Source organism: Aulonocara sp. 'chitande type north' Nkhata Bay, linkage group LG18 (genome assembly GCF_057382095.1).
Source record: "Aulonocara sp. 'chitande type north' Nkhata Bay isolate Kocher_YH1m ecotype deep benthic linkage group LG18, A_spYH_male_GT1.1, whole genome shotgun sequence".
Lineage (NCBI taxonomy): Eukaryota > Metazoa > Chordata > Actinopteri > Cichliformes > Cichlidae > Aulonocara > Aulonocara sp. 'chitande type north' Nkhata Bay.
Window position 1 is genome coordinate 33,513,501 of NC_141361.1, and position 24,970 is coordinate 33,538,470.

Below are 24,970 nucleotides of genomic sequence, written 5' to 3' on the forward strand. Positions count from 1 at the left end.
GTCAAACAGCTAACAGATCATCTGCAGAGGCTTATTTGAAGAGTTTCAGTCAGGTTTCAGAGCTCATCACAGCACAGAAACAGCTTTAGTGAAGGTTACAAATGATCTTCTTATGGCCTCTGACAGTGGACTCATCTCTGTGCTTGTCCTGCTAGACCTCAGTGCAGCGTTCGATACTGTCGACCATAATATCCTATTAGAGCGATTAGAACATGCTGTAGGTATTACAGGTACTGTGCTGCAGTGGTTTGTATCATATCTATCTAACAGACTCCAGTTTGTGCATGTAAATGGAGAGTCCTCTTCACACACTGAGGTTAATTATGGAGTTCCACAGGGTTCAGTGCTAGGACCAATTCTGTTTACATTATACATGCTTCCCTTAGGCAGTATCATTAGAAGACATAGCATACATTTTCACTGCTATGCAGATGACACCCAGCTCTATCTGTCCATGAAGCCAGTTAACACACACCAATGAGTTAAACTGCAGGAATGTCTTAAAGACATAAAGACCTGGATGGCCGCTAACTTTCTGCTTCTTAATTCAGATCAAACTGAGGTTATTGTACTCGGCCCTGAAAAGCTTAGAAACATGGTATCTAACCAGATTCTTACTCTTTAAGCATGTGGTTACAGAGTAAGCATTTACTAAGCATTTAATGTTGTGATTCGGTGCTATATAAATAAAACTTTAAATTCAATTTAATTGAAAAAAGAGACACTTAGTTCTTTAGCTGAATGTATGAAAAATACCAAAGATATATGCATGTATAAAACTGCATTTTTGCACCAACAAGTTGAAAAACTATCAGTAAATAAAAACCTGCCACATCTCAGCCTGTTGTGCAGTGTGTCCTTAAAAACAACACAAATGGACGACAAAAGAAGAAAGCCTAAAATCCACCTACAGCAGAAGAACTACATTTAAAAGTTATATCCTTTAAGTCTTTACCTTACGATATAAAGCACCTTGAGGCAACTGTTGTTTGATTTGGTGCTATATAAACTGAATTGAACTGAAGCTTTGTATAAAGTTGTGTTGTGGCTAAAGCTGAAGTGTATAAGAACAGACTGTGATGGAAGGTGTTAGCCTGGGAGCTATGCATGCAGCACTACCTGACAGCAGCAGAGTCACTGTGTGGGCGTTTACATGGAGGAATCATTCTTTACACTTGAACTTCCCTTCACCTCCTGTCCCCTCTCCCCACCTCATAACACCTCAACAGCAGAATGCTGTTTCACACATTCACATTGTCGTGTGAAAAACTCACCATCCACAGCATGACCAGCTGGAAACCCATTCACCCTGAAAGTCCATCACAAAGCGCTCTCTCTCTCATACATGATAACTCTGGTTGTCAGAAGCATTCTGCAAATGATCAAACGATGACATGAAAATGTAACTTACTCTAAAAGCAGCTTTGCACAGTGCTTTTAAACAGAAAGCTGAGCAACACACTGGTGCTCAAGGTACATCACAATATGATATATGTCACAGTGTTTTACATTAGAGACTATTATCAGGGGAAATGTGACTTGGAGCCTGGAAACCAGCAGAGTGTGCCCAGTAACTCTGTCACCGAGCACAGAGTGCACATGACAGCTGAGAGGTGAGGCTTGGACTAGACTTCTCTGTGACAGCTGTGCACAGCACAGACAAATATTCTTCCATGAAATTTTTTTACAGATATAAAGATCCTACGTTTGCATCCAAAGTACTCCACTTGACCTGTTGAGGCTGTGTGCCTAATTCCATGTGACCCACCCTACTACACAGACACACAAAACAACATCTGGAAATGTTGTTTCAGGTATTTTCTTGTTCACTGTTCAGCTTTTTCCCAAAATAACAGGCTACTTCCAGGAAATCCAGCTATTTATACGCTAATATTACCTCGTGTTTGTTTTAGTTTTTTATTAATTTGAACTGAATTTGAAATGTAGTCTTTAGTATTCATATTTTAGTATAACAATATATTTGATATTGTCTTGTTGATTTTGAGAAACTGTAATAAAGCATTCCTTTTTTTTTATCCCAATGTAAAGGTCAAGGGTCCTGTTTGTCAAAAGAAACAAAGGTAGGGCCTGTTGTTGGCCCCACCTGCAGCTAAGGTGGTGTCACCTGGTTTGTACTAGTCACACTTCACTTGTAAAGAAATGTAGAACAAATCAGTTTTGCACCTTTATGAATCTGTAGACATGGGAAGAGAGACACTGATCCTGGTCTTACTGCACAACAAGGCTGAAAAAACAACCCAAGTATGTCTTTAATTGTATCCTAGAGATTTACCTGGTGCGCTACAGCCATGCAAAAGTTAAAGAAAAAGTCTTTTTTTTCTAGCAGGCCGTGACGGGAGATCCGATTATACGTCCTGGCTGTAATGGTGATAGCTGCCGCACCTTCCACAGGGGTGAACCTCAGGGCGCGCACAGTCAGCCAGAACAGAAAGATCCATCCGTGTAATGCTTCGCTGTAAAAACAGCAGCCAAGCTGTCTCTGTCAGGCTGAGCGCGCACACGCACGCTCGCACACACACACACACACACACACACCCCTTGTGAAGTTATGGCAGCTCGTAAAAACAAAGAGTCCAAACGCAGCGGCTCGGCTGACGAGGACGTTCTCTGCTCGGTGTTTACTCTGCGTGCAGCAGCGTAACCTGGGAATAACCCTGCGTGTGACCCGTGTTTGAACCCACTCAGAGAGATATCATTTTTATAACACGCACACGGCAGGACAGACTGACGGCAGGTTAAAGTCTTCTTCGAGATTAGAAAGCGGCTGAAAGAGAAGCCGCGCGTCACCGCGCAGCGCAGCTTCCACCTTCATCTCTGATAGTCACGTGCTGCCTTATTCACGTATTGATTTATAATTAAGGCAGGAGGGTAAGCCACAGCGGTCACAGGCTATGAAAGAAAAACAACTCGGACTTTTAACTATGAATGGCACCCACGGCACCCACGGGGAGAGGGATTAAGCGCCGCTTTTACATTTTCTGAAAATTGGAAAGGTCATTGCTCCTGAATACTCGGCGCATGATTACCGCTCCTACAAGCGGGGCTTAAGCCAAGGTAATGAGTGTGTAAAGTAGCTGCTTATTGCCAACAAAGGCGTCTTGGGACTTCCATTGTCTCGGTGGGAATCATCACCTTTTCTCAGTGAAATCCGCCGTGGATTGTGTGCGTGCAACAGGAGGTAGGGACTAAAGCCGTGGCCTCTGGAACAAATGGTGAGGCGAGTCGGCCAGCACAGGTCGGAGGCGGGGCCGAGCAACACCCACAATTAAAGATGAACTTTGCGTGAACTAATTTATCGGAGGGAGGAGAAGGTAATGGGCTGCCCACGGGCTTGCCAGCCTATAAAAACTGCGGCTTGGCACACCGGAGTCCCAGACGCAGACTGAGCTCCACCTGAAGTCTTCACCGGGCCCACGAGACGCTGCAACATGGTCGTGAATGCACTGTTGACCACGTTCTTGTGCACCGTAGCGCTTCCCATTCTGCTATTCCTGTTGGCCGTGAAGCTGTGGGAGATTTACACGCTCCGATGCAGAGACCCGACTTGCCCTTTCCCGCTGCCCCCCGGGTCCATGGGCTTGCCTTTCATTGGAGAGACGCTGCAACTCCTCCTCCAGGTAAACGCTGCTTCTTGTCATCACGCGGAGGATGAAATATTATATTCAACTTAAGCGTGAAAGTTTGGGTTTCCCGGAGCTTATGGGAAGTGTAGAATTAAAATGAACCCACTGTCATAAATGTGTTCATGTATATTTAATGTATCGTGCGTGAGGGTAAAACCATCCACACGTGACAGTTTGTTTGCGTGGCCATATGTTCACAGAGGAAAACATTTCTTCGGATGAAGCGGGAGAAGTACGGTTACATCTACCGCACACACCTGTTCGGGAACCGCACGGTGCGCGTGACTGGCGCGGATAACGTCAAGCAGATCCTCCTGGGGGAGCACAGGCTGGTGTCCGCGCAGTGGCCCGCTTCTGTTCGCGCGATCCTGGGCACGGAGACGCTCTCCAACATGCACGGAGCTCAGCACAAGACTAAAAAAAAAGTAAGTTACTTTGACCTTTCCGTAGAGGGAGCACTGGCTACAGCGGGGGGGTTACATCGGGTTTGCGTCCAAACTCTGAACAAATGCGTCTCCTCTCTACAAAAACCGGGAAACTCGAGCTCGGTCACTTCGGTTCTGTTCAGGTTTGTGACATGGCACCAGTTACCTCCAGGTGCTGAAGCTCAATATCATCATGCCACGGTCATATCTGTCACACTATACCTCCAGATTTGACAGCTACTGCTGCAGTGTCATTGTAGTGAGTTTTGTTGTTGTTTTGTTTTTTAAAGAAACTTTCTGTCATTTTATGAAAGCAGAGACTTGATGTCTCCTGACACAATGTAGTTTGTCTTTCTAATACCAGGGTCATTCCATACAAACACATTCTCAGAACATTTTCTGTCTCTAATTTGTTTTAGAATCGAATCGAAAATCGTTTAGAATTTAGACTTTGGTTTTTTGCAATCTTAGCTTCATATCAAATCCTCCAGAGAATGCTCCATCCACCTACTTCCTGCATGTTTCTGTTTGTTTTTGAAATCTGTGGCAGTGTTTGAACATGAATATCTTAAACTGTAAACATAAAAGCCCCAGATTCTCAAAAGAGTGAATCAGGATCCGTATTTTGGGACAGCTGTATCAAAACGTTTTTGCTAGTTGGTGTCCTGTAAAGTCCCACATTTGAGCACATACTAATAAAGAGAGAATCCAAAAGACACCCAGTGATGGTCTCTGAAAGGTCTATAGTTGTAGTTCACAATAATGCTTACTTTTTCAAATGTGAGGGGGAAATGCAATTTTCATTTAACATTGATTCTGTTTAAGCAAATATGCCAAGAAATAAAATAAAAATGTCCATAGATGGTTTATAGCAGTCTCTGAATATAGCTGAAACCCGTTGAATCGCACGTGCGACCCACATTTCGGCACGCACTGTGCCTCGGAGGAGTCTTATAATTTAGGTTAAGCTTCAGATGTGCTGAGGCATTAAAGCTGCAACAAGCAGTGATGTAAAACATGCAAATAATTATAGTAAAACTAAAGAGTAACGAGAAGTAAAAGCCAGCTGAGCCGGGATCAGGTGAAGGCGTGCTGAATGTCACAAGAACTGTAATAAAGCAAAATGCTGGAAACTGGTCGGCAGGCTGTTGGACCCCAAATGTTTTTGCTTTATTCAGCGAGGTGTGGTCGAGGTTTTTTGACCATAGCATTTTTAGACCAATTGGATTTTGTCGAGCAGAAGGCCCACACGGAGTTGTGCACCCCACACCACCCACCCTGCTCTTGAAACCCAGCTTGAATGTTTCTGTTTTGATAAAGCTTAAAATCAGGACTCTAGCAGGTGATGCTGAACCAGCTTAGTTATGCTGCTATAGACTCATTCCTCTTTCATGTTCTGCACGTCTTTGTCCTCAGTCTCGCTGTGGTCTCTCCTCTTTGCTCTAGTCTTTCCCCCTCACCCCCCATTTGGTCGCAGGTCGTTCTACGTAGCTGCTTCTGTGAGCCTGGATCTGTTGGCGATCTCTTCCTGTTAAAAGATTTCTTTGCACATCTGCCAGGAGCTTGGCAGGGGGAATAATGTGACAGTCTTTCACAATATAAAGTGCATTGAGCTGGAACCATATCTAAACATTAAAAGTCGGACTTGAGCTGCTTTGCATTTGTCTGCATAATTATTCTGAAACTGGTTCCAGATGCAAATCGTCTTTTTCAAGTTTTGCTAACACACTGACCTGGAATCAGTGTAAATGAAGTGATGTCAGCTGCTGATTTGTCGAGCTGTAATGTTATTTCTGGCATATTGCCTAACTAAAAACATTTAAGGACAGAATACTTGTCTTTGACACCGGCACTGAGGTGAAATGGTCTCACTAAGTCTGCTCTTCCATCATCACTCCTGTGCCCCCTCAGGCTATCCTGCGCGCCTTTTCCAGGGAGGCTTTAGAGCTCTATATCCCCGTTATCCAGGAGGAAGTTCAGGCTGCAGTGCAGGAATGGCTGGCAAGTGACTCCTGCGTGTTGGTCTACCCAGAGATGAAGCGGCTGATGTTCCGCATTGCCATGAGGGTCCTGCTGGGCTTTGAGCCGGAGCAGATTCAAACCAATGAGCACGAGCTGGTGGAGGCTTTCGAGGAAATGATCAAGAACCTGTTCTCTTTGCCCATTGATGTGCCTTTCAGTGGACTGTACAGGGTAAGAAGCATGAAATGCCAATATTTTAAAATTGTACAGTTAGTCCAAATAATAGCAAAACTTTACGGACAAGATGAAATCGTTTAGGTCTTCTCTCGCCTACCCTCATCTGATGTTTTCCCCTCTATTCCCACCTTTCCTGCTTCCTCTCCTGCAGGGTCTGAAAGCAAGGAACTTCATCCACTCTAAGATTGAGGAGAACATCAAGAAGAAGGTGCAGGAGTCAGACCAGGAGTGGAAACCCAGAGACGCCCTGCAGCAGCTCATAGACAGCAGCAACAAGAACAAAGAGCCCATCAGCATGCAGGTAATGAGGAGGTCACCTGCTGCAACGCACGTCTGCAAAACCGATTTCTGTCCATATGAGCCACTGTAAGTGTATTTCTGTTTGCAGGCCATCAAGCAGTCTGCCACAGAGCTGTTGTTTGGGGGGCATGAAACCACAGCCAGCACAGCCACCTCTCTGGTCATGTTCCTGGGTCTAAACCCCAAAGTAGTGCATAAACTGAGACAGGAGCTCGAGGACAAGGTAAAGCTTGTTTACAGGGACTGTTTTTAGCTTATTTTGTAAAAACAAGGTCTGGACTTTCATACCCATCTATCACCTGGTGCTGAGCTTTGTCACGAAATCGATCAATGTAGAGCAGTGTCAAACCACGGAGGCCCCAGAAAAGTGCAATCAAACGATGAGTTTATTAACAGCCCGGAGAAAACATCAACATATGTCTTCTGACCCAAATACATGTTGTGGACACTTATAAAGCAGTGGGGTACACGCCCCCCATGGCGTCAATGACAGATTAAAATAGGTTCCAGGCATTAGTCACAGTTAGTCGTACATCTTTAATAGCTATAAGCAGACATAGAACTTCTCATTTTGATAACAGCTTCCATACAAGTAATAATCTTAAGCCCTCAGAGCGTCTGAGGGCTGGTTATCGCCTCCAGTCATCTGTTACCAAGTAGAATAAAATGCAACAGGTTTGCAACAAGAAGCTGGAAACATTTGGGCCTCTGCTCAGGCCTATTCCTAGATTATATGTATTATATGTACTGTAAGCATGCATTGCAGTTATCCTTCTATGTTCTAGTTTCCCTCAGCATGGATCACCTGGACAGTCAAGCCAGTGAAGCTTAAAACCCTTAATGAACTGAACATCAACTCAAAATAAGCACAGATATGCAATGTGTATAAAATACTTCTGACCGTACCTGTAATAAAAGTTAACATAATGGAAGGATCCTCAAATGGACATCTTCAATAAACAGCTGTAATGCAGTATCAATACTGTGAGAAATATTATTAGATGAAATAATGCTGTAAAGAATGTTATTAATGCAGGTATAATGATGCAGGTTATATGGCAGCTTTGACTTGTTGTGTAATAACAGTCCCGAGTCTTTGCTGTCCAGTCTGATGCTTTAGATTTCCCAAGATTTGTATTTCTGGTTAAATTAAACTATAATAAAGTTACTTCAATAATTTTGCACATCACAGAACTACTGTGGAGCTCCATCCATACTGAAGCTTCTGAAGAACCTCAAGTGGCCATCAGTGGTTAGCACTGCTGCCTCACAGCATCGAGGCTTCTGGTTTGAACCCCACTTGGAGACTTCTTCTGTGGAGTTCTTCCTGTGGCTGTGTGGGTTCCTTTGTTGTGCGCATTGACTAAGCTTAGAAAACTGAGGGAAAACAAAGACGGGCAGCTGACTTTGCAGCTTCACAGAACAGTTGGATATCGCTTTCTGTGTTCAGGCGGCGCAGGGCATGGACCTACAGAGCCTGAACATCGAGTCCTTGGAGCAGCTGAAATACACAGGCTGTGTCATCAAAGAGACGCTGAGGATCAACCCTCCTGTGCCTGGAGGCTTCAGAGTGGCCCTCAAGACCTTTGAGCTCAATGTAAGCTGGCAACAATTTCATAAGTAACATGAACACGGAGGCTTTTAGACTCATGACAGAAGCGGCTCACTAATGATTTCCACTTGCCTCCTCAGGGTTACCAGATTCCCAAAGGCTGGAACGTCGTCTACAGTATCTGCGACACTCATGATGTGGCAGAGATCTTCCCCGACAAAGAAGACTTCCAGCCAGAGCGCTTCATGTCCGATCCGTGTGCGGACTCCTCCAGGTTTCAGTACATCCCCTTTGGTGGTGGCTCCAGGATGTGCATTGGGAAGGAATTTGCCAAGGTTCTGCTGAAGGTGTTCCTGGTGGAGGTGGTAACAAAGTGTCACTGGACTCTTTTAAACGGGCCTCCAACCATGAAAACAGGACCTACTGTCTATCCCGAAGACAATCTGCCAACCAAGTTCACCAGCTATGTACAAAATTAAACCGAATAAACATCTCAGATTTATTTTTATTTTCCCCAAAAGTCATAAAAGATTTGTTTGCAGACTCACTCACATGAACAGGAGGATGTTCCTTTTAGCTTGGTGTCAGTGTTTAAGCATTAACTGTACATAGTGTAGATTACACAAGAGCAAATTTTATATTCTACTATTTATACTTTGGATTTGTGTTTTTTCTTGAGCTGAGCAAAATGAATGAGAGGCACTCTGGACCTGTGAGCTGTGTCTACAGGACTGTACATATTTAATGTGTCTGTTAATATAAATATGCCTTTCTATTGGACCTCAGCTGATGTTTGGGTTTTATTTAATAAAACAAATTTGCAGAAGTGTTTGTTTTTCGTCTTTCACTGAACCAAAAATGATCGCACATGTCTGGTTAGATGCTGTTGAGTGTCTGTGCACCAGTAAGCTCACTATGCTACATGGGCTTTTGTAATGTCCATGATGCTGGTTGTAACTCTGGTTTCGAGTTATTATATAACAGGTTCAGCCTCCTCCATGAGTGCATAATGAGGCAGAAAATAAATCTATGGAAGCACAACTGAAAATCATCATGGATATGTAGACTGTGGATTTTTAGTTCGTCTTTTATAAAGTTAGACTAAAAACCTGGCCCAAAAGTCTGACTTTAAAATGTAATGGGATTACATCGTTTAAACCAGTATTCTGTCAGCGTCTCGTAAAGGTTGACTTCTCAGTGCTGGTTCAAGGTTTACATTTAGAGACTCAGAGCTGGAAACAAAACTCTGCAGCTTTGGGATATTTCCATGTTCCATCATTTTCTCAGTGATGAGCCATCCTGCTCCAGCATGTTAGACATGCTCTTATGCTGGGATGCTTCTCCACCAAAAACTGCAAAGAGGCTGTCTTCTTGCCGTCCAGTGGTCATTAATTTCCTCCTCGTACACTCTGGGCTGGTGGAGTCCAGATGCTGTGGCCATAAATCATCTTTCTAAACGTGTTTAGGTCATACTTTGGATTTAGTCTCTTTTCTCTCTAACACCTGATTGTTATCCTTGAAAACACTTGACTCTGACGTCAGCGTAGAATCAGCTGTTCATCAAAACACACTTACTTCTAAGAGATTTCATCTGTCATTCATTCAGACAGAAATGGAGTCATTTCTTCCAAACCCTCCAAATCGTCGTGTGCATAGAGAAGTGATTGAAATGACATTTGAACAGAAAGGAAACACCACATATCCCAGTTCAGGCAGATATGTACACTTTTTAAAAACATAGTTTTTGTGTTTTCTGCATTTGTTAGCGTCTGTTGTGACTTCGCTCAGCCAACACAGTCTCTGCTCCGTCCGTGGGTGCAGCCCTCCTGCCATGGCCATCCTTCCACTTATGGTGTTTCTAGGCAGAATTCCTCCAGCCTGTCTTTTCCCACATAGTGCTAATCGGGTCTCCTTGGATTTCTGCAGTGTCCTGTGCTTCCCCCTGTGTAACCAGTGTTTCTCTGGGTGCCAAAACCAGCTAATGTACTAGTATTACCAGTTCTCTACCTGTCTGCCCACTTCCCACCTGCCTCGTCTTGGACATTCTGGGGCCCTTGGAGAGATGAGCCTTGGTGTCATCTCTCTAAGTAGACTGTTGCGATCAAATGCAGCAACACTTATTCTCACGTACCAGGTCCTCCAGTACCCTCTGCTCTGCAGCAGACCCTGTAGAGTTCCCTCAGGTTACAGCCAGTCACTCCTATTCCAACAAACAGTTTAAAGCTGCTCTCTGCATCTGGTTTAACCAGACTGATGACTAATACCAGCTCACTGCTGGTTTACCTCTGACACACAGTGCTGCCTCAATGCTTTGCTTTTACATACAATAAATGTAGATTTTTATATATTCATTAAAATGTGGTTATTTTTATTTATCTCTATTTAAACACATTTTTTTGACTATTTAAAATTAACTATTTGTGTTTTCTATTCATAGACTGTATATAAAAGATGGACACAGACACAACAATGCCACCCATCAGCTGAGAGCTTCTGAAAGTGGACATGATGAAACAACACACTGAGAGGTCGGGAACTTTCACTGATGTGTTGCATCGCCTGCTGTATTGTCCTTTTTTGCTACTGCAGTGGACCCAGCAGAGTGTGTTTACTCTTATATTATTCAAAATGATTGAGACTGAAAATCTATCAGCAAAGTGTTTATCATAGTCACAGATTTCAGACTTCTATTAAAACCTGACCGTTTCTGCCTGCTGCTGGCCGTCAGGAGGAACACAGTTTTACTTTGGCTCGATTTTTTAAAGTTACATCTGATACAATTTATTGTAAGATTGCATATTTTTACATTGAAATCCAGGGAATGTAAAACGTCTGGGTTAAAGGCAAAAACAGTGAGTGTGATGTAAGAGTGATTGTAAATGTAGTGATAACACAAACACACACCTCTTTATCAATTGTTGCGAGGAAGAAAGCAACAGAGGAAAAATCTGGAATCCATACAAGCAGGCAAAGCAACGATGTGCCCTGATGACCCTGGCAGATGAGCAGCCAGAGGGTGAACCAGAGTTCATACTGGTCGGTTCACTTTCAGGGCACCAAGCCAGTAAAGATTTACAGAAGAAGAATAAAAGCAGTCCAGTATCATAGCATTCATGTGTCTTCACTCATGATAACAGACTGTTAAAGGATTACTGTTTAAGTGTGTTTATGTCAAAAAGTGAGAAACAGCAGCTACTGCAGCCGACATTGCAGACGATTGTTCGAAGAACACATTACGAGCTAGCAGAGGAGCTAATGATCAGATTATCTGGTTAGCACAGAGAGTTCATTGTGCTTAAAACAAATCCTAACCGTTTTGAGCACTGATCGAGAGGATCGTAGTCTGAGGAGTGTCTGGACCAGCTGCTCTAAGAACTGCAGAAGCTTCTCAGATGAAACGTCTTCAAGGAAACTTCAAGAAGTCCAGACGCTTTTCTTTCTAAGCTCCTCGAGCTCTTTTGCATCGCCACACCTCACCTCCTGGATCCTGACACCCCTCAGCAGACATTTTGAACTTTGGTACATTTATGTGTTTAATCCATGACTTTGCTTTACAGCTGCTCTTTTCTCTCATGTTGTACTACGTGAGGGGAAAAGAAGCACAGCCACTGGCTCCTTTCACACTTCCACACACCCGACCAACGCCTCTCACATCACGCTCACAGGACCAGGACCATGCCTCAAACATATCTCCTGTCATGTATCTATGAATGCTTTCCTGCACTGCACATCGTGTGCTCTCCCCTCGCCTTTTCTCTCTGTATCCCCACTATCACTACCAGTCAGATGTGGTCATCTGATTTAATACTAGAATTACGATTCCTTCGCTTATCTTACACGACGTGTTTCTTTTGGTTGTTAAAGGTAAATTTCTCCAAAGACAATAAACTCTGGTGTAACATACACATGTTACATACAAGGTCTTAAATAATCAGGCCCCATCTTATCTTAATGACCTTGTAGTACCATATCACCCTATTAGAGCACTTCGCTCTCGCTCTGCAGGCCTACTTGTTGTTCCTAGAGTATTTAAAAGTAGAATGGGAGGCAGAGCCTTCAGTTTTCAGGCCCCTCTTCTGTGGAACCAGCTTCCAGTTTGGATTCAGGAGACAGACACTATCTCTACTTTTAAGATTAGGCTTCAAACTTTCCTTTTTGCTAAAGCATATAGTTAGGGCTGGACCAGGTGACCCTGAATCCTCCCTTAGTTATGCTGCAATAGACGTAGGCTGCCGGGGATTCCCATGATGCATTGAGTTTTTCCTTTCCAGTCACCTTTCTCACTCACTATGTATTAACAGACCTCTCTGCATTGAATCATATCTGTTATTAACCTCTGTCTCTCTTCCACAGCATGTCTTTATCCCGTCTTCCTTCTCTCACCCCAACCAATCACAGCAGATGGCCCCGCCCCTCCCTGAGCCTGGTTCTGCTGGAGGTTTCTTCCTGTTCAAAGGGAGTTTTTCCTTCCCACTGTCACCAAAGTGCTGCTCACAGGGGGTCATATGACTGTTGGGTTTTTCTCTGTATGTATTATTGTCGACCTTACAATATAAAGCACCTCGAGGCGACTGTGTTTTCGTGCTGTGTAGATCAAATGGAATCGAATTCTCTGAGTAACCTGATGGTTCGTGTCAGACAAACGACAGTGACGAGCGTCGTCAGTCTGACGAGTGTGTGAAACTTTGGGCTGCGTGTATCTGTAACTCTGCAGTCTTCACTTTGCTCGGTAAATGAGACCCAGAGTTTTTGCACTTCAATGGAAGCCTTACTGGCAAATGTGGTTTGGCCTCTTTCACGAGCTGATTCTTATTCTGGTGCCATTCTGATTTACAACCAGCCTCCCTCCATACCATGTTGACTTCTTAGCTTTGTACTGTTGTCCCTGGCCCTTGTTTATTACTGTGCCTCTTGCAATCATTGGATCCACAAATGCTGAACTGTTGTACTTAGTGTAAGTCACCGTGGATAAGAGATTCAGCTTAATGGCCAAATTGTAATAGTAAATTGTTGCTGACACCTTTATGTCCGACCATCCTATCGCTGCTGGTCCAGCCCTCGAACGATGTGAATGAACTTTTCTGAACTTTGCCTCCTCTTCTCGTTTTAAAGAGCGTTTCCTCCCCACCATTGTTCGCCATCACCCAGCAGAAACAAAACTCTGCACGGCCAAGGGCATTTTGTCTGCATTTTTGACCATTTTAGTGAATTTACAACACAGCGTTGAAAGAGGTTTAAAGCTCGCTTGCTTTCATTTAGATCCCGAGGCCTGAAACAGTCCAAAGTAAATCATTGTAATAGTTGGTAGAGTCGTGTTATTGAAGGCAGCACCTTTACACACTGAACAACCGTGAACAATACACGAGTGTGTGTGGAAGCAAAAGGACACAACAGGAAAGAATGCCAAAGAACGGCAGGAGGAGTCTGTATTTACTCGTATTACTATGAACACTGCTGTGCAAATATCTCCAGTCACCGCTCCTTTCTTCAGATTTTACCAGGAAAACGGATAACATAACTCGGAATTTGATCAACACTCCCCAAAACTGCTATGAACAAACTATGTTTATCCACAGCGCTGTTACTGTCTTGTATCCTGCCTGGTGGAGCAGAAATGTGTGCTGTTGCATTAAAGAAGGAAGGTTGTGGGTTTCAGTCTTCCTGAGGCCGTAGCGGTTCTTCAGTATATGAAACAGAAAAAGCTTTGAGGAGGCAATAAGAAGATTGATGTGGTTTATAAATAATAATAATACATTTTATTTAAAAGCGCCTTTCAGAACACTCAAGGAGCAAAGTAGTGAAAGTCGGCATAAAAGCAGGGAATAGACACAACAATGAGAAACATAACAGAAGGAACAGATGAAAAGTTAGCAGAGTGGAAAGCTTATGTGGTTTTGAGTCTAGACCTAAAAAGAGAAGATGAGGTGATCCTTCTCAGATCAGGAGGAAGGGGACTCCAAGGTCGAGGAGCAGAGCCCTGCCCCCCGAAGACGAAGGGAAGCAACGAAGAGAGAAAGAGAAGAAGAGGATCTGAGGCACCGAGACGGTGATGTGAACCAAATCAGAGGGAAGACGAATAGCCTTGAATGTGTACAGAAGTATTTTTAAAGTGATGCCATGTTTGACGACCAGAAGCCAATGAAGCTGCTTCAGGATGGGGGTGATGTGGTGGAGAACACGGGCAGCAGAGTTCTGGACATGAAGCTATTTTTGTACCATGAAAGTACAGAATTGTCACTGACCTGGGAACAAATCACAGCCCCTGTTACGAGTACAGCAGCTAAATGTCACTGCCCCACTAATGAGCTGTTTCAGGCCTAATGGTACAAAAGCTCCTGTTTTGAGAGTGTATTTGCTTTTTGATCGAGATCTTCAGGGGCTGTTACGCTGCATTCAGCTGGAAGACTTTGTCCACTAGCAGGCCGACAGCTGGAAAAAGCTGCATGAAACCAACACGAGTTGCATGTAAATAAGTTCCTTTTCTTAACATGTTTAAATTGTTCATGTTAATCATAATTGATTTAAACACTTTTCTGTGTGAATGTGCTGATGTAATGGCGAGCAGCAGCTACACGGTACAGTTCTACTGTGGCACAGCTGTAAGGCATGAAACTAAAATGGAAACAAAGACAAACTGCTGAAGTGTGTTACTGAGCCCATGTGAAGAGTGCAAATAGCTGTCGCACATGCATCCTTCCTGCTGAGCGTCTCATCCATGGAGCACACAGGGGTGGCCATGAGGGGGCTACTAAATCTTTACGGCTGGAAGACCAAAAACAGAATTCCCAGTTTCATTATGCTGTTGTCAGATACAGGCTACATGAAAAATATGGCAACAAAACAAAGAAAGAAAAGAATTACAGGCCTTATTAATTTCAGTTCAATTGAGTTTTATTTGCACAGCGCCCAATGACAACAACAGTCTCCTCGGGGTGCTTTATGTTGTAAGGTGGACCCTACAATCATAACTTCCTGCTACTAAAGCTGAGATGACTGAAAATAGATACATATGAAAACCAAGTAAGATTTTTAAATCTTGACTAATAAATAAATCATCAGTTTTAATTGACTGATTGGCTGAAAGTCCCAAACATCGCTTTAGCTGAGCAGAAGCAGCTTAGGATTGAAACAGCGAGGGAAGCATTGAGTGACACAAAACGAATGACTGTAGGTGTCGTCCTCTCTCTGCGTTCACATCTATTAAAATGATCTCCTTCTGTGTTCATGTATGAAACGTATGAACAACATGAGACCCAGACAGTTATTTACTCTTAGGTTAGTCATCCACCTAAAGAAAAGTGATATATTTGTAATGTATTAGGACTCACGTGGGGCCAGTGTGCCTGTCTAAACGACCTTATCCAGTGCAAATCACTCTCAAGTGCTATTGGATGTGCTTAATCAGATCTGTTTAGGATATTCTTCTTGTCTCAGCCATTTGGTCTGATGACCAAGGTCACCGAGAGTCAGGCTGTAGTGGAAAAGTCATTGTAAGAATGGGAGCACTTTGTTTGTCGACCTGCATTTACATAGCGTCTCACAGCCCCCAGTCCCTGCTGTGGAGTGGTATGAGTGCCCAGTAACAAATGTTAATGGTGTCTTTAACATGGCTGTTAGTGGCTCGGTGTGATTATTCAAAATCTGTGAGACTGTTGACGAATCCACGTCAGAGAGTTGAGCTGGGAGCTGCCTGTGGCGTCAACATTTATACACAAGTAGAACAGCTCTGTTTCTCCTACGTAATGAAGTGCAGACAGAGAGGATACATGAGCACGTGTTTCAGTCTGTGGTCACACTGATGATAATGATTCAGTCGTCTGTGAAAATCTTCTTGGTTCCTCCAGCAAAGCAAAGAGTATCTGAAGCAGCTTCAGGAGGAATCAGAATAAAGACGTGGAACAGTGATACAAAGGAAGTGTCTCCAGGATGTTTTTAATACGCTGCAAGAGAAAAATACAAAAAGGTAAATACTCCACTTATGTTGTAAAGTTACTTTGATTACTTGTTATAAATGTATCCTCTTATTTGTTGTTTTGATTATACATTCTTTTGTATTGAAATACAAATACTTAAAGTTGTAATTATTATTGTTAATAGATCACTGCCATGGGAGACATGAGTGGAAAAGTTACTAAATATTTTTACATTTAATTATTAAGCAAACGTATATCAAAATGTTAAAGCTGCCTATATTTATTTCTTTCTTTTGTGAAGCCACGCACTAAAAGAAATAAAAGTCTTCAGTTTCTGGATACTGAGCATAAACATGAAGCCTTGTCTCATCGGTGTTGTCCAGTGGGACCAGAGGGCCTTCACAGTTTGGGATAAAGTAGATCCATAAAGGCTATCCCAGCCATCCAATTCACCAACAGCAAAACAAATACTGTACTATAACACTTACTGCTCATCATGTGAATGAAACACTGAACATCTTTTGTGCAAACTGAAGTCAGCGACACATTAGACAGTTTGATTGATTCAATGCACTTTCAGCATCCATCGGGTTTCTTCTGGTTATCCAGCACAGGGTCGCAGGGCCCAGCTGACACAAGAACAGACCATTAAAACCAGCAACTCGAGGGAACAGACAACGGGGAGAACAAACACCACACAGGTGTAGTGGAAGTATTCATAATTCATAATGTCAATTATCATACAAAAAAGAAAACCATTTATTTTCATGTATTTTGATTTTTACTTTATTCATTTAATTCAAAACTACAGTAAACTACAGTAACTCTACATAAAAAACATTTTCACCTGTTCTCTGATACTTTAATGTTCCTGACGTGGTTTGTAACACATTTACAGCATGTCCTGCTCACTCCACACTGTCAGTGGACTGAGTGGAAGTGTCTTGGTCTGTGATGGGGACAGCCTCGCCTTGTCACTGTGTTATATAGATTGCGGTGTGCAGATTTCCGTGGCTGCCTGTTGCCCTGAAACACACTGGGCCAAGTTCAAAGATCTCTGTCAGAGATCCTGGAGCAAGCTTTCTCCTGCACCCGAAACTCACAACAGAAAGTGGAGACGAGGCTGACGATGGTTGACCCAGGAGGCAGCCTGTGCACCTTCATGTGCAGCAGTTGTGTATTATGCTGAGATACAATAAAGTTTACAGTTTCAAATAATTCTTATCAAAACTAAAAGAAAGGATTTAAGTTGGGTAAGACCTTAGCGCAGTCACATATCTGTGTATAGACTATACTCTATAGTTTGTTATCGTTTGCAGGTGTTGCTGTTGTTTGGTGCTTGACACTTTTATCATCTGTTTCTTAGATGCTACGTTTGCTGCAGCGCTGGGATGTGACGGTGTGTCTAAAGCAAAGGTCCTTCTACAGTAGACCTGTGAGCCCTGAGGCTGAGACCTCGTCACTGTGGCTGTGTTACGACTGCAGATATGTGGGGATGGGAGATTCTTCCTGGCAGACTGATGCAACGGTTCTATTGCAGAGTTCACAGACCGCAGCCTTTCTTCCTCATCAAAGGACTGATGGTCTCTGAAATGTGACATAGACCTGTTAGATCCTTCCTACGACCTCCTACTTGGATAATTAGATCATCTAAAGTGTTTATGCGAGCAGGTGGATGCGCTCTATGCATGGGGTGTGTTGGAGTAATGTGGCATGGAAAGATTCAGGATATGAGAAAGTTAAACTGGGATTGGCTGCTGACAGGGAGGGTCCCGTGTGTGTCTCCTTTGAGTGTAGACATCAGGGAGCCTTTCATCGTTTATGAGGCAGGGTGTGGTATTTGGATGTTAATGTTGTTGGGGAGACGTTAACGGCACTGGGGAACGAGCGCCATTTGTGCCTTTTACTTCCCTTTGTCTTTTACATGTCAGATTGCTCCTGGACTCATGGAAGTAGGGAATCCTTGTAAAGTTCAGGGATGTGACCCCCTGACCTCACCTCACCTGCTCCGTCTCATCATCTCCTCACCATTCATTCAGGCTGAAGCCAAAGTGTAACATCTTCACACGGTCCTTTGGATTCACCTTAAAGACATTCAGTTCATGTTTGGGGCCTGCACTATGGGATGGAATTAACTACCATCTTCTACTCTCTCTGTGTAAAATATACAAAGGCAGGTATATTCATTCACATCGTACTTTATATGATCATGTTTGTATTTTCATGGGGCTTCATGTCTGGTGATTAATTTGACATCACGCGTAAAAATTTAAAACAGCTCTCGTAAGCTGAAAATTCACTTTACAGTTACTCCAGTGCAGGAAAACAATATTGTAATATTATTCAGAATCACACAAACAAAGAAATTAAGGAGTCTGGATTCACACTTTTTCCATATGTATCTATAACTATATATCCAGGCAAGACCCCAGGCTGTGTAAAGATGAGACAATCCAGCACATAACAGCAGGGTGCAAGATGCTTGCAGCAGGGCATACATGGAACGCCATAACCAAGTGGCCGGCACAGTGTACAGAAACATCTGTGCTGCGTATGGGCTGGAGGTAAACAAGCAACAGTAAAAAAGACAGAGAAGATGTTTAGATTTCATTGGGAGTGAGCAGATTAGCACATGAGAAGGTCAGATTAGCTGGTAAATGTACTGATTCTTATACAGTGCTTTTCTACTTTGCCCGAACACTCAGAGCACTTTATACAACATGCCTCATTCGTACAAGCACTGCCAGGGATCAGACCAAAGACCTGACTGTGTGATCATGCCTCCCCTACCTCAGTAACTGTAACTTTGTGGACCTGGAGTGCAGTGGTGCGTGGAGTCGAAGAGACTGGATCTAGGTACATGTGGCTAAAATAGTCTGCCTGTGTGTGAAGCACATTGTAAATAAAAGAAAACTCACATCATGAACATAAACTGTGTGGAGTGTCGTGTTGGGTTCTCACAGAGGGTCATTTGGTTGTTGGGGTTTTCTCTGTATTATTGTGTTTACAATATAAAGTGCCTTAAATTAAATGGAAAACAAAAAATGAAGTTTTTCATAACCCATTTTTGCACCATTAAACTACTACAAGCAACAGAGCTAGTGCTCTGCAACAGAACAATATGACTTTATGAGCAACTGCAGAAAGCAGTGTGTTGCTACAAAAATGGTGAGAAACAGACCATTAACAGTGGAAGAGAGAGAGACCATCATAACACTTATAAATGTGGGTCTGTCCTGACAGAGAAAGTCAAAGTGTCAGTGAGTACAGTTTCCTTCACCATCAAACGCACTGAGAAACAAACTGTGACAGGAAGAGGTCTGCAGACCCAAAGACTGAATCAGAGGACAAGTTTCTGAGAGTTAACAGCTTGTGTGATAGGCAGCTCACAGGACAACAGCTTCAAGCACAGCTTAATAGTGGTTGTAGTGAGCAAGTCTCAGTTTCTACTGTGAAGAGAAGACTTCGAGCTGCAGGTTTGACAGGACGAGCTGCAGCAAGAAAGCCAGATGCCAGAATAAGACTAAGAGGCTCAGCAATGAAAGGCGAGCGTCTCAAGCTTTATAGAACATTTTCTTCTTATCTGAAAGTAACAGAGCTGTATGACATGGTTGGTTTGGTGGGCTTGAGCTTTGTTTCTTTAACCTTTTGCTCTTAGTCTCAGGTGGAGTCTCTGGTCTGAAATACAGGCCTCTGAAAAGGAAATAACATTCACATGGACTCAAATATGAAGTAAGAATTTTTGACAAAATGACTCATGTTTTACAGTACATCCAACAGGTCAGAGGTCATTGTAACAAAATGTTTTGCAAAAATGTTTCTGCAAATTCAGCCACATATCAAGAGCAGAAAGAGAGATTCTAACCACAATCAGTGAGTCTAATCTTCGGTGACCAGCTTAGATTAGTGACAACACTGATAATCCACGTCAGTATGTGATGCATGTAGCTTTAGTTGCCCAGACAAGTCAGACCTTCAAGTTGGTCATGCCTGAAATCCCTCAGCAGGCTCACATCAGTGTGGACGAGCTGCTGCAATCTACTTGTGCACACAGAGCAGCAGAGGAAGCTGCTTATGTTCATAATAATATGCTTATAATTAATATATGATAATATTACTTAATTAGTGCTGAACTGGATTGCATTTATATATATTCATTGGGATCTGTGGGTGGACAGCAAAGAAAGAACTTCATTGCACAGAGAAATGCATTTTCTCTTGTGACACATGAATAAATAATAATAAACAATTTGAATCCTTGAATCCTTGCCTAAAAAAAGTTTAGCACGTAGTCATGTTTTGTGTGTGGCACTCCTTATCCCAATATTCACTGTAAAATATGAACGCCACACTGGTAAATCATTCTTTGCTTGTAAACGCCTGATAAGGATACTTCATAACCACATTCATATTCATACTCATATCTACACAACAGCCCAGTGAATCATTCTACAACAAAATGGAGCATGTGTTGTTTGGTGTTTATGTGTGTAAAAATGTGTGTAAAAATAATGTAGTATATTATTATTTTCACATATATGAAACTAATGGTACAAAGAAGATGCAGCCAAATATCCAAGGCAGGAACCAAAATGAGTCTTTTAGCCGACACCAGTCCTCCCCTCCCTCCTCCTCAGCTCCCTCCAGCTCATACTGTCATTTGGCCTGCACGTGAACCCTGCTCACCTTCTTCTAACCTCAGAGTAGCAGCACGCCCGACTGTGTGTGTTTTTGTTGCCAAAAACACATAAAAAGATCAGGCACAGGTTTAGGCTGTTAATACACAACAACAACAAAAGATAGGACAGTGTTGGAGCTGCGAAATGCAAATAAATTAAACTAAAGTGAAGGGGAAGAAGTGTTTGGAGATACAAGATGTTGAAACAAAGACAGGAAAAAAGGTCCTAGAAGGTGATCAGGAATAAAAGAGATGCAGGAACTAAAACAAGCAAGACACGCAAGACATTTCTTTTACACCTGCTTGAACTGTGATATTAGTTTTATTTTTTTAAAAACACCTTATTTCGTCTAACAGAGTTAACCTTTACAGACCTCGCATCACATTTGGCCTGTTTTGGCATTTGACAATATAAATACCTTAAATTTCATTCTTTTACCCAAAACATTTTTTATTATTATTTTGTAACATTAGACTGGTGTTTCAAATGTTTGCATACTGAGTAGAATAAAATATATCGTTATTGCCACTTTTACAAGAACAATGAAACACAGTAACAATGAAACAGTAACAGTGAAACACAGTAACAACGAAACAGTAACAACGAAACAGAGTAACAACGAAACAGAGTAACAACGAAACACAGTAACAATGAAACACAGTAAAAGTGAAACAGAGTAACAGTGAAACAGAGTAACAACGAAACACAGTAGCAGTGAAACACAGTAACAGTGAAACAGTAACAACGAAATAGAGTAACAATGAAACACAGTAGCAGTGAAACACAGTAACAGTGAAACAGAGTAACAGTGAAACAGAGTAACAATGAAACAGAGTAACAACGAAACAGAGTAACAATGAAACACAGTAGCAGTGAAACACAGTAACAATGGAACAGAGTAACAATGAAACACAGTAACAACGAAACACAGTAGCAGTGAAACACAGTAACAGTGAAACACAGTAACAACGAAACAGAGTAACAGTGAAACACAGTAGCAGTGAAACACAGTAGCAGTGAAACACAGTAACAGTGAAACACAGTAACAGTGAAACACAGTAACAACGAAACAGAGTAACAGTGAAACACAGTAGCAGTGAAACACAGTAGCAGTGAAACACAGTAACAGTGAAACACAGTAACAGTGAAACACAGTAACAATGAAACACAGTAGCAGTGAAACACGGTAACAGTGAAACAGAGTAACAGTGAAACACGGTAACAGTGAAACACAGTAACAGTGAAACAGAGTATCAATGAAACAGAGTAACAACGAAATAGAGTAACAACGAAACACAGTAGCAGTGAAACACAGTAACAGTGAAACACAGTAACAACGAAACAGAGTATCAATGAAACACAGTAACAGTGAAACACAGTAACAGTGAAACATGGTAACAGTGAAACACGGTAACAGTGAAACAGAGTATCAGTGAAACACAGTAACAGTGAAAAAGAGTAACAATGAAACACGGTAACAGTGAAACACGGTAACAGTGAAACACGGTAACAGTGAAACACAGTAACAGTGAAAAAGAGTAACAATGAAACACGGTAACAATGAAACAGAGTATCAGTGAAACACAGTAACAGTGAAACACAGTAACAATGAAACAGAGTAACAATGAAACAGAGTAACAGTGAAACACAGTAACAGTGAAACACGGTAACAGTGAAACACGGTAACAGTGAAACAGAGTAACAGTGAAAAAGAGTAACAATGAAACACGGTAACAATGAGACAGAGTATCAGTGAAACACAGTAACAGTGAAACACAGTAACAATGAAACAGAGTAACAATGAAACAGAGTAACAGTGAAACACAGTAACAGTGGAACACAGTAACAGTGAAACACAGTAACAATGAAACAGAGTAACAATGAAACAGAGTAACAGTGAAACACGGTAACAATGAAACACAGTAACAGTGAAACACAGTAACAATGAAACAGAGTAACAATGAAACAGAGTAACAATGAAACACAGTAACAGTGAAACAGAGTAACAGTGAAACACAGTAACAGTGAAACACAGTAACAGTGAAACACGGTAACAGTGAAACACAGTAACAGTGAAAAACACTACATACTGTATATTTCATGTCTTTTATGAGTCAGCGGTGGCACAGTTGAAGGGACCTTGACATTGTGACGAGGAGTTTTGGTGGGAATGAATCAGTAAAACGGCACAGGAGGATCGTACATGGTGCACAAACAGAACAGAGGTCAGCGCTGTTCTGAGAGGAGTGAAGATGAGAGAAAAACCCTTCCTGTCCCTTGTGCACATAAAAAGAAGGAGCTGTTACATCACTCACACCAGGTCACCAGGAAGAAGAGAACAATAGAAGTAACTAGACGGCCTGACTCCTGCCTAATGGCTCACCACTTAAAGCTCACACACACACCCTGACACACACAGTTAAAAGGACACACACAAATTCCCACATATTTACCATCATGTATGGAATTTACATGAGTTATTTACTGTGCTTCAGCATGTCACTGATGCTGATATTCTCTCGACTGCCAATCTGGTTGTAGCTTTCATAGATCCATCCATCTCCCCGCACATCCATCCCTGTCTTTTGTGCCAGGAGTGGGCAATAGGTGTGTGTACTGTGGAAGGTTTGGATGGTGTGATCAATTTGCCTATACATCAGAGGTGTCAGCCTCAGTGTGAACTATTGGCCTTTAATGGCCAATAAATACAAGTTAGCAGGACATAGGTTGACTGCAGGTCACAGAGTGATCACATTTGTTGTTGCTGTTGTTTGTTTAGTAAAAAAAAAAAAGACATAAATAGAGTAAATTAGATGAGCTAATTTTACTTACTGCGACCTCACAGCTCCTACATCTGCAGCCTGGGACTTTGAAATGCTGTTTTGCCACCACGTATTCCAGATTTCATAACTTCCATATTTTAACATTTAGCTTGCAGCGTCTAAACCTGTGTTTGAACATTTCCTCCTCGTTTCTCTTTTAGTCTGTTTTACTCTGATTGGTTTTCCAGTTGGGACCATCCACCGTCTCATCTCATCTGTCCATGTCTGTCTCAGTTTTGGCCTCAGCCTTCAGTCCTCCCTCCCACCGAAGCAATGGGGTCAAAACCATTCCAACACAGGAAGTGATTTTACACCCTTCACACATCTGAGCAGAACAGCAGGCTGTAGCTGGAGGGATAGACTCCACAGGCCTCAGAAATTCAAACTAGCAGCCCTCTAATGAAATGTGTTTGTTCTTCATCCAACTTTCGCCCTCCCCAATTGCATCGTTCATTCTTATATTTCTTTCCTCAGGTTCATAGTATTAATAATTCATTCTGTCTCTGTGAAATGTCACTTATACATCTTACTGGCAGCAGGGTTTTTATTTTGAAATGTAATGCAACTTCCCCTTTAGGTTCAGGTAATAAAACTGTTATGATATGAATAAAAACTTCTGACATGAGAAACAGTAAAAGCCAGTTGATGCTGGTATAGTTGAGGTGAGTACGAGTCATTTAACAGTATGAAGGTAGGTGGCTCCAGTACGTAGCCCCTTTCCACTCGGGTCGGCTGGGCTTCACTCAGTTTTTAGGGTTTCCATCAGGTGGTAGTACCTGGTTCTTAGTTCCTACTTGGCCAGATTTCCAAGTCATCCCAGGAAATTTGATAATGTAACATCAACAGACTCCATGCCACTGGTTGGCTAGTCAGCTGCGTTACTTGAAGAGTCAAAAGAAGAAAAAAAAAGAAAAAAAGAAGAAGATTCATGCAAGTGTCTCGTTCACAAAAATCAAAAACGCCATTTTGTCAATACTGAGAAAAAGCCATACACCAGGCAGCAGTACACCATCCATTGTTGGTGGAGTGTTCATGTCAAACACAAATGACGTCATGGGACTACATTACTTTGAGTGATATATGTAAAGGTTCTTGATGGGCAGGAGGTAATTATGACAATACCATAATTACCTTTAATAATTATTTAAAATTATATCTAACACATAACCTGAGGGGCTGCCATGTTACTGTAAAGTACCAGACCAGTAATCTCAGCTACTAAACTGACAGCTGATTCAGACAGCGGTAACTAGCAAGTTTAAGCTCCCTCACTATGAAACTGTTGAGGTACAGTCGGTCAGTTGGTACAGTAGGCTGGCCTGTTGGTCCACTCAGAGAACTACAAGACTAAATTCTAAGAAAAGGTTTTATTTTATAGCACCTGAAATGTTCCAGTGTATGTTAGCTTTGCAGTTTTATCAGCATTCACCAAGTGA

At 42.3% G+C, this 24,970-nt stretch overlaps 1 protein-coding gene across 1 annotated transcript; it reads left to right on the plus strand.

Moving 5' to 3' along the window:
• Window positions 1-3,014: 3,014 nt before the first annotated feature.
• cyp26a1 (cytochrome P450, family 26, subfamily A, polypeptide 1) lies at window positions 3,015-8,946 on the plus strand. Its single transcript, XM_086272657.1, has 7 exons — window positions 3,015-3,638; window positions 3,845-4,069; window positions 5,981-6,262; window positions 6,420-6,569; window positions 6,657-6,791; window positions 8,019-8,165; window positions 8,261-8,946. Exons 1-7 carry the CDS (start codon window positions 3,450-3,452, stop codon window positions 8,597-8,599), a joined length of 1,467 nt encoding a protein of 488 aa, XP_086128783.1. The 5' UTR covers window positions 3,015-3,449; the 3' UTR covers window positions 8,600-8,946.
• The last annotated feature ends 16,024 nt before the right edge of the window (window positions 8,947-24,970 follow it).

Coding starts and splice junctions, on each gene's coding strand:
- cyp26a1 (XM_086272657.1), top strand. CDS start 3,450: ATGGTCGTGAATGCACTGTTGACCACGTTCTTGTGCACCGTAGCGCTT. Junction 3,639..3,844: donor CGCTGCAACTCCTCCTCCAG/GTAAACGCTGCT, acceptor ATATGTTCACAG/AGGAAAACATTTCTTCGGAT. Junction 4,070..5,980: donor AGCACAAGACTAAAAAAAAA/GTAAGTTACTTT, acceptor GTGCCCCCTCAG/GCTATCCTGCGCGCCTTTTC.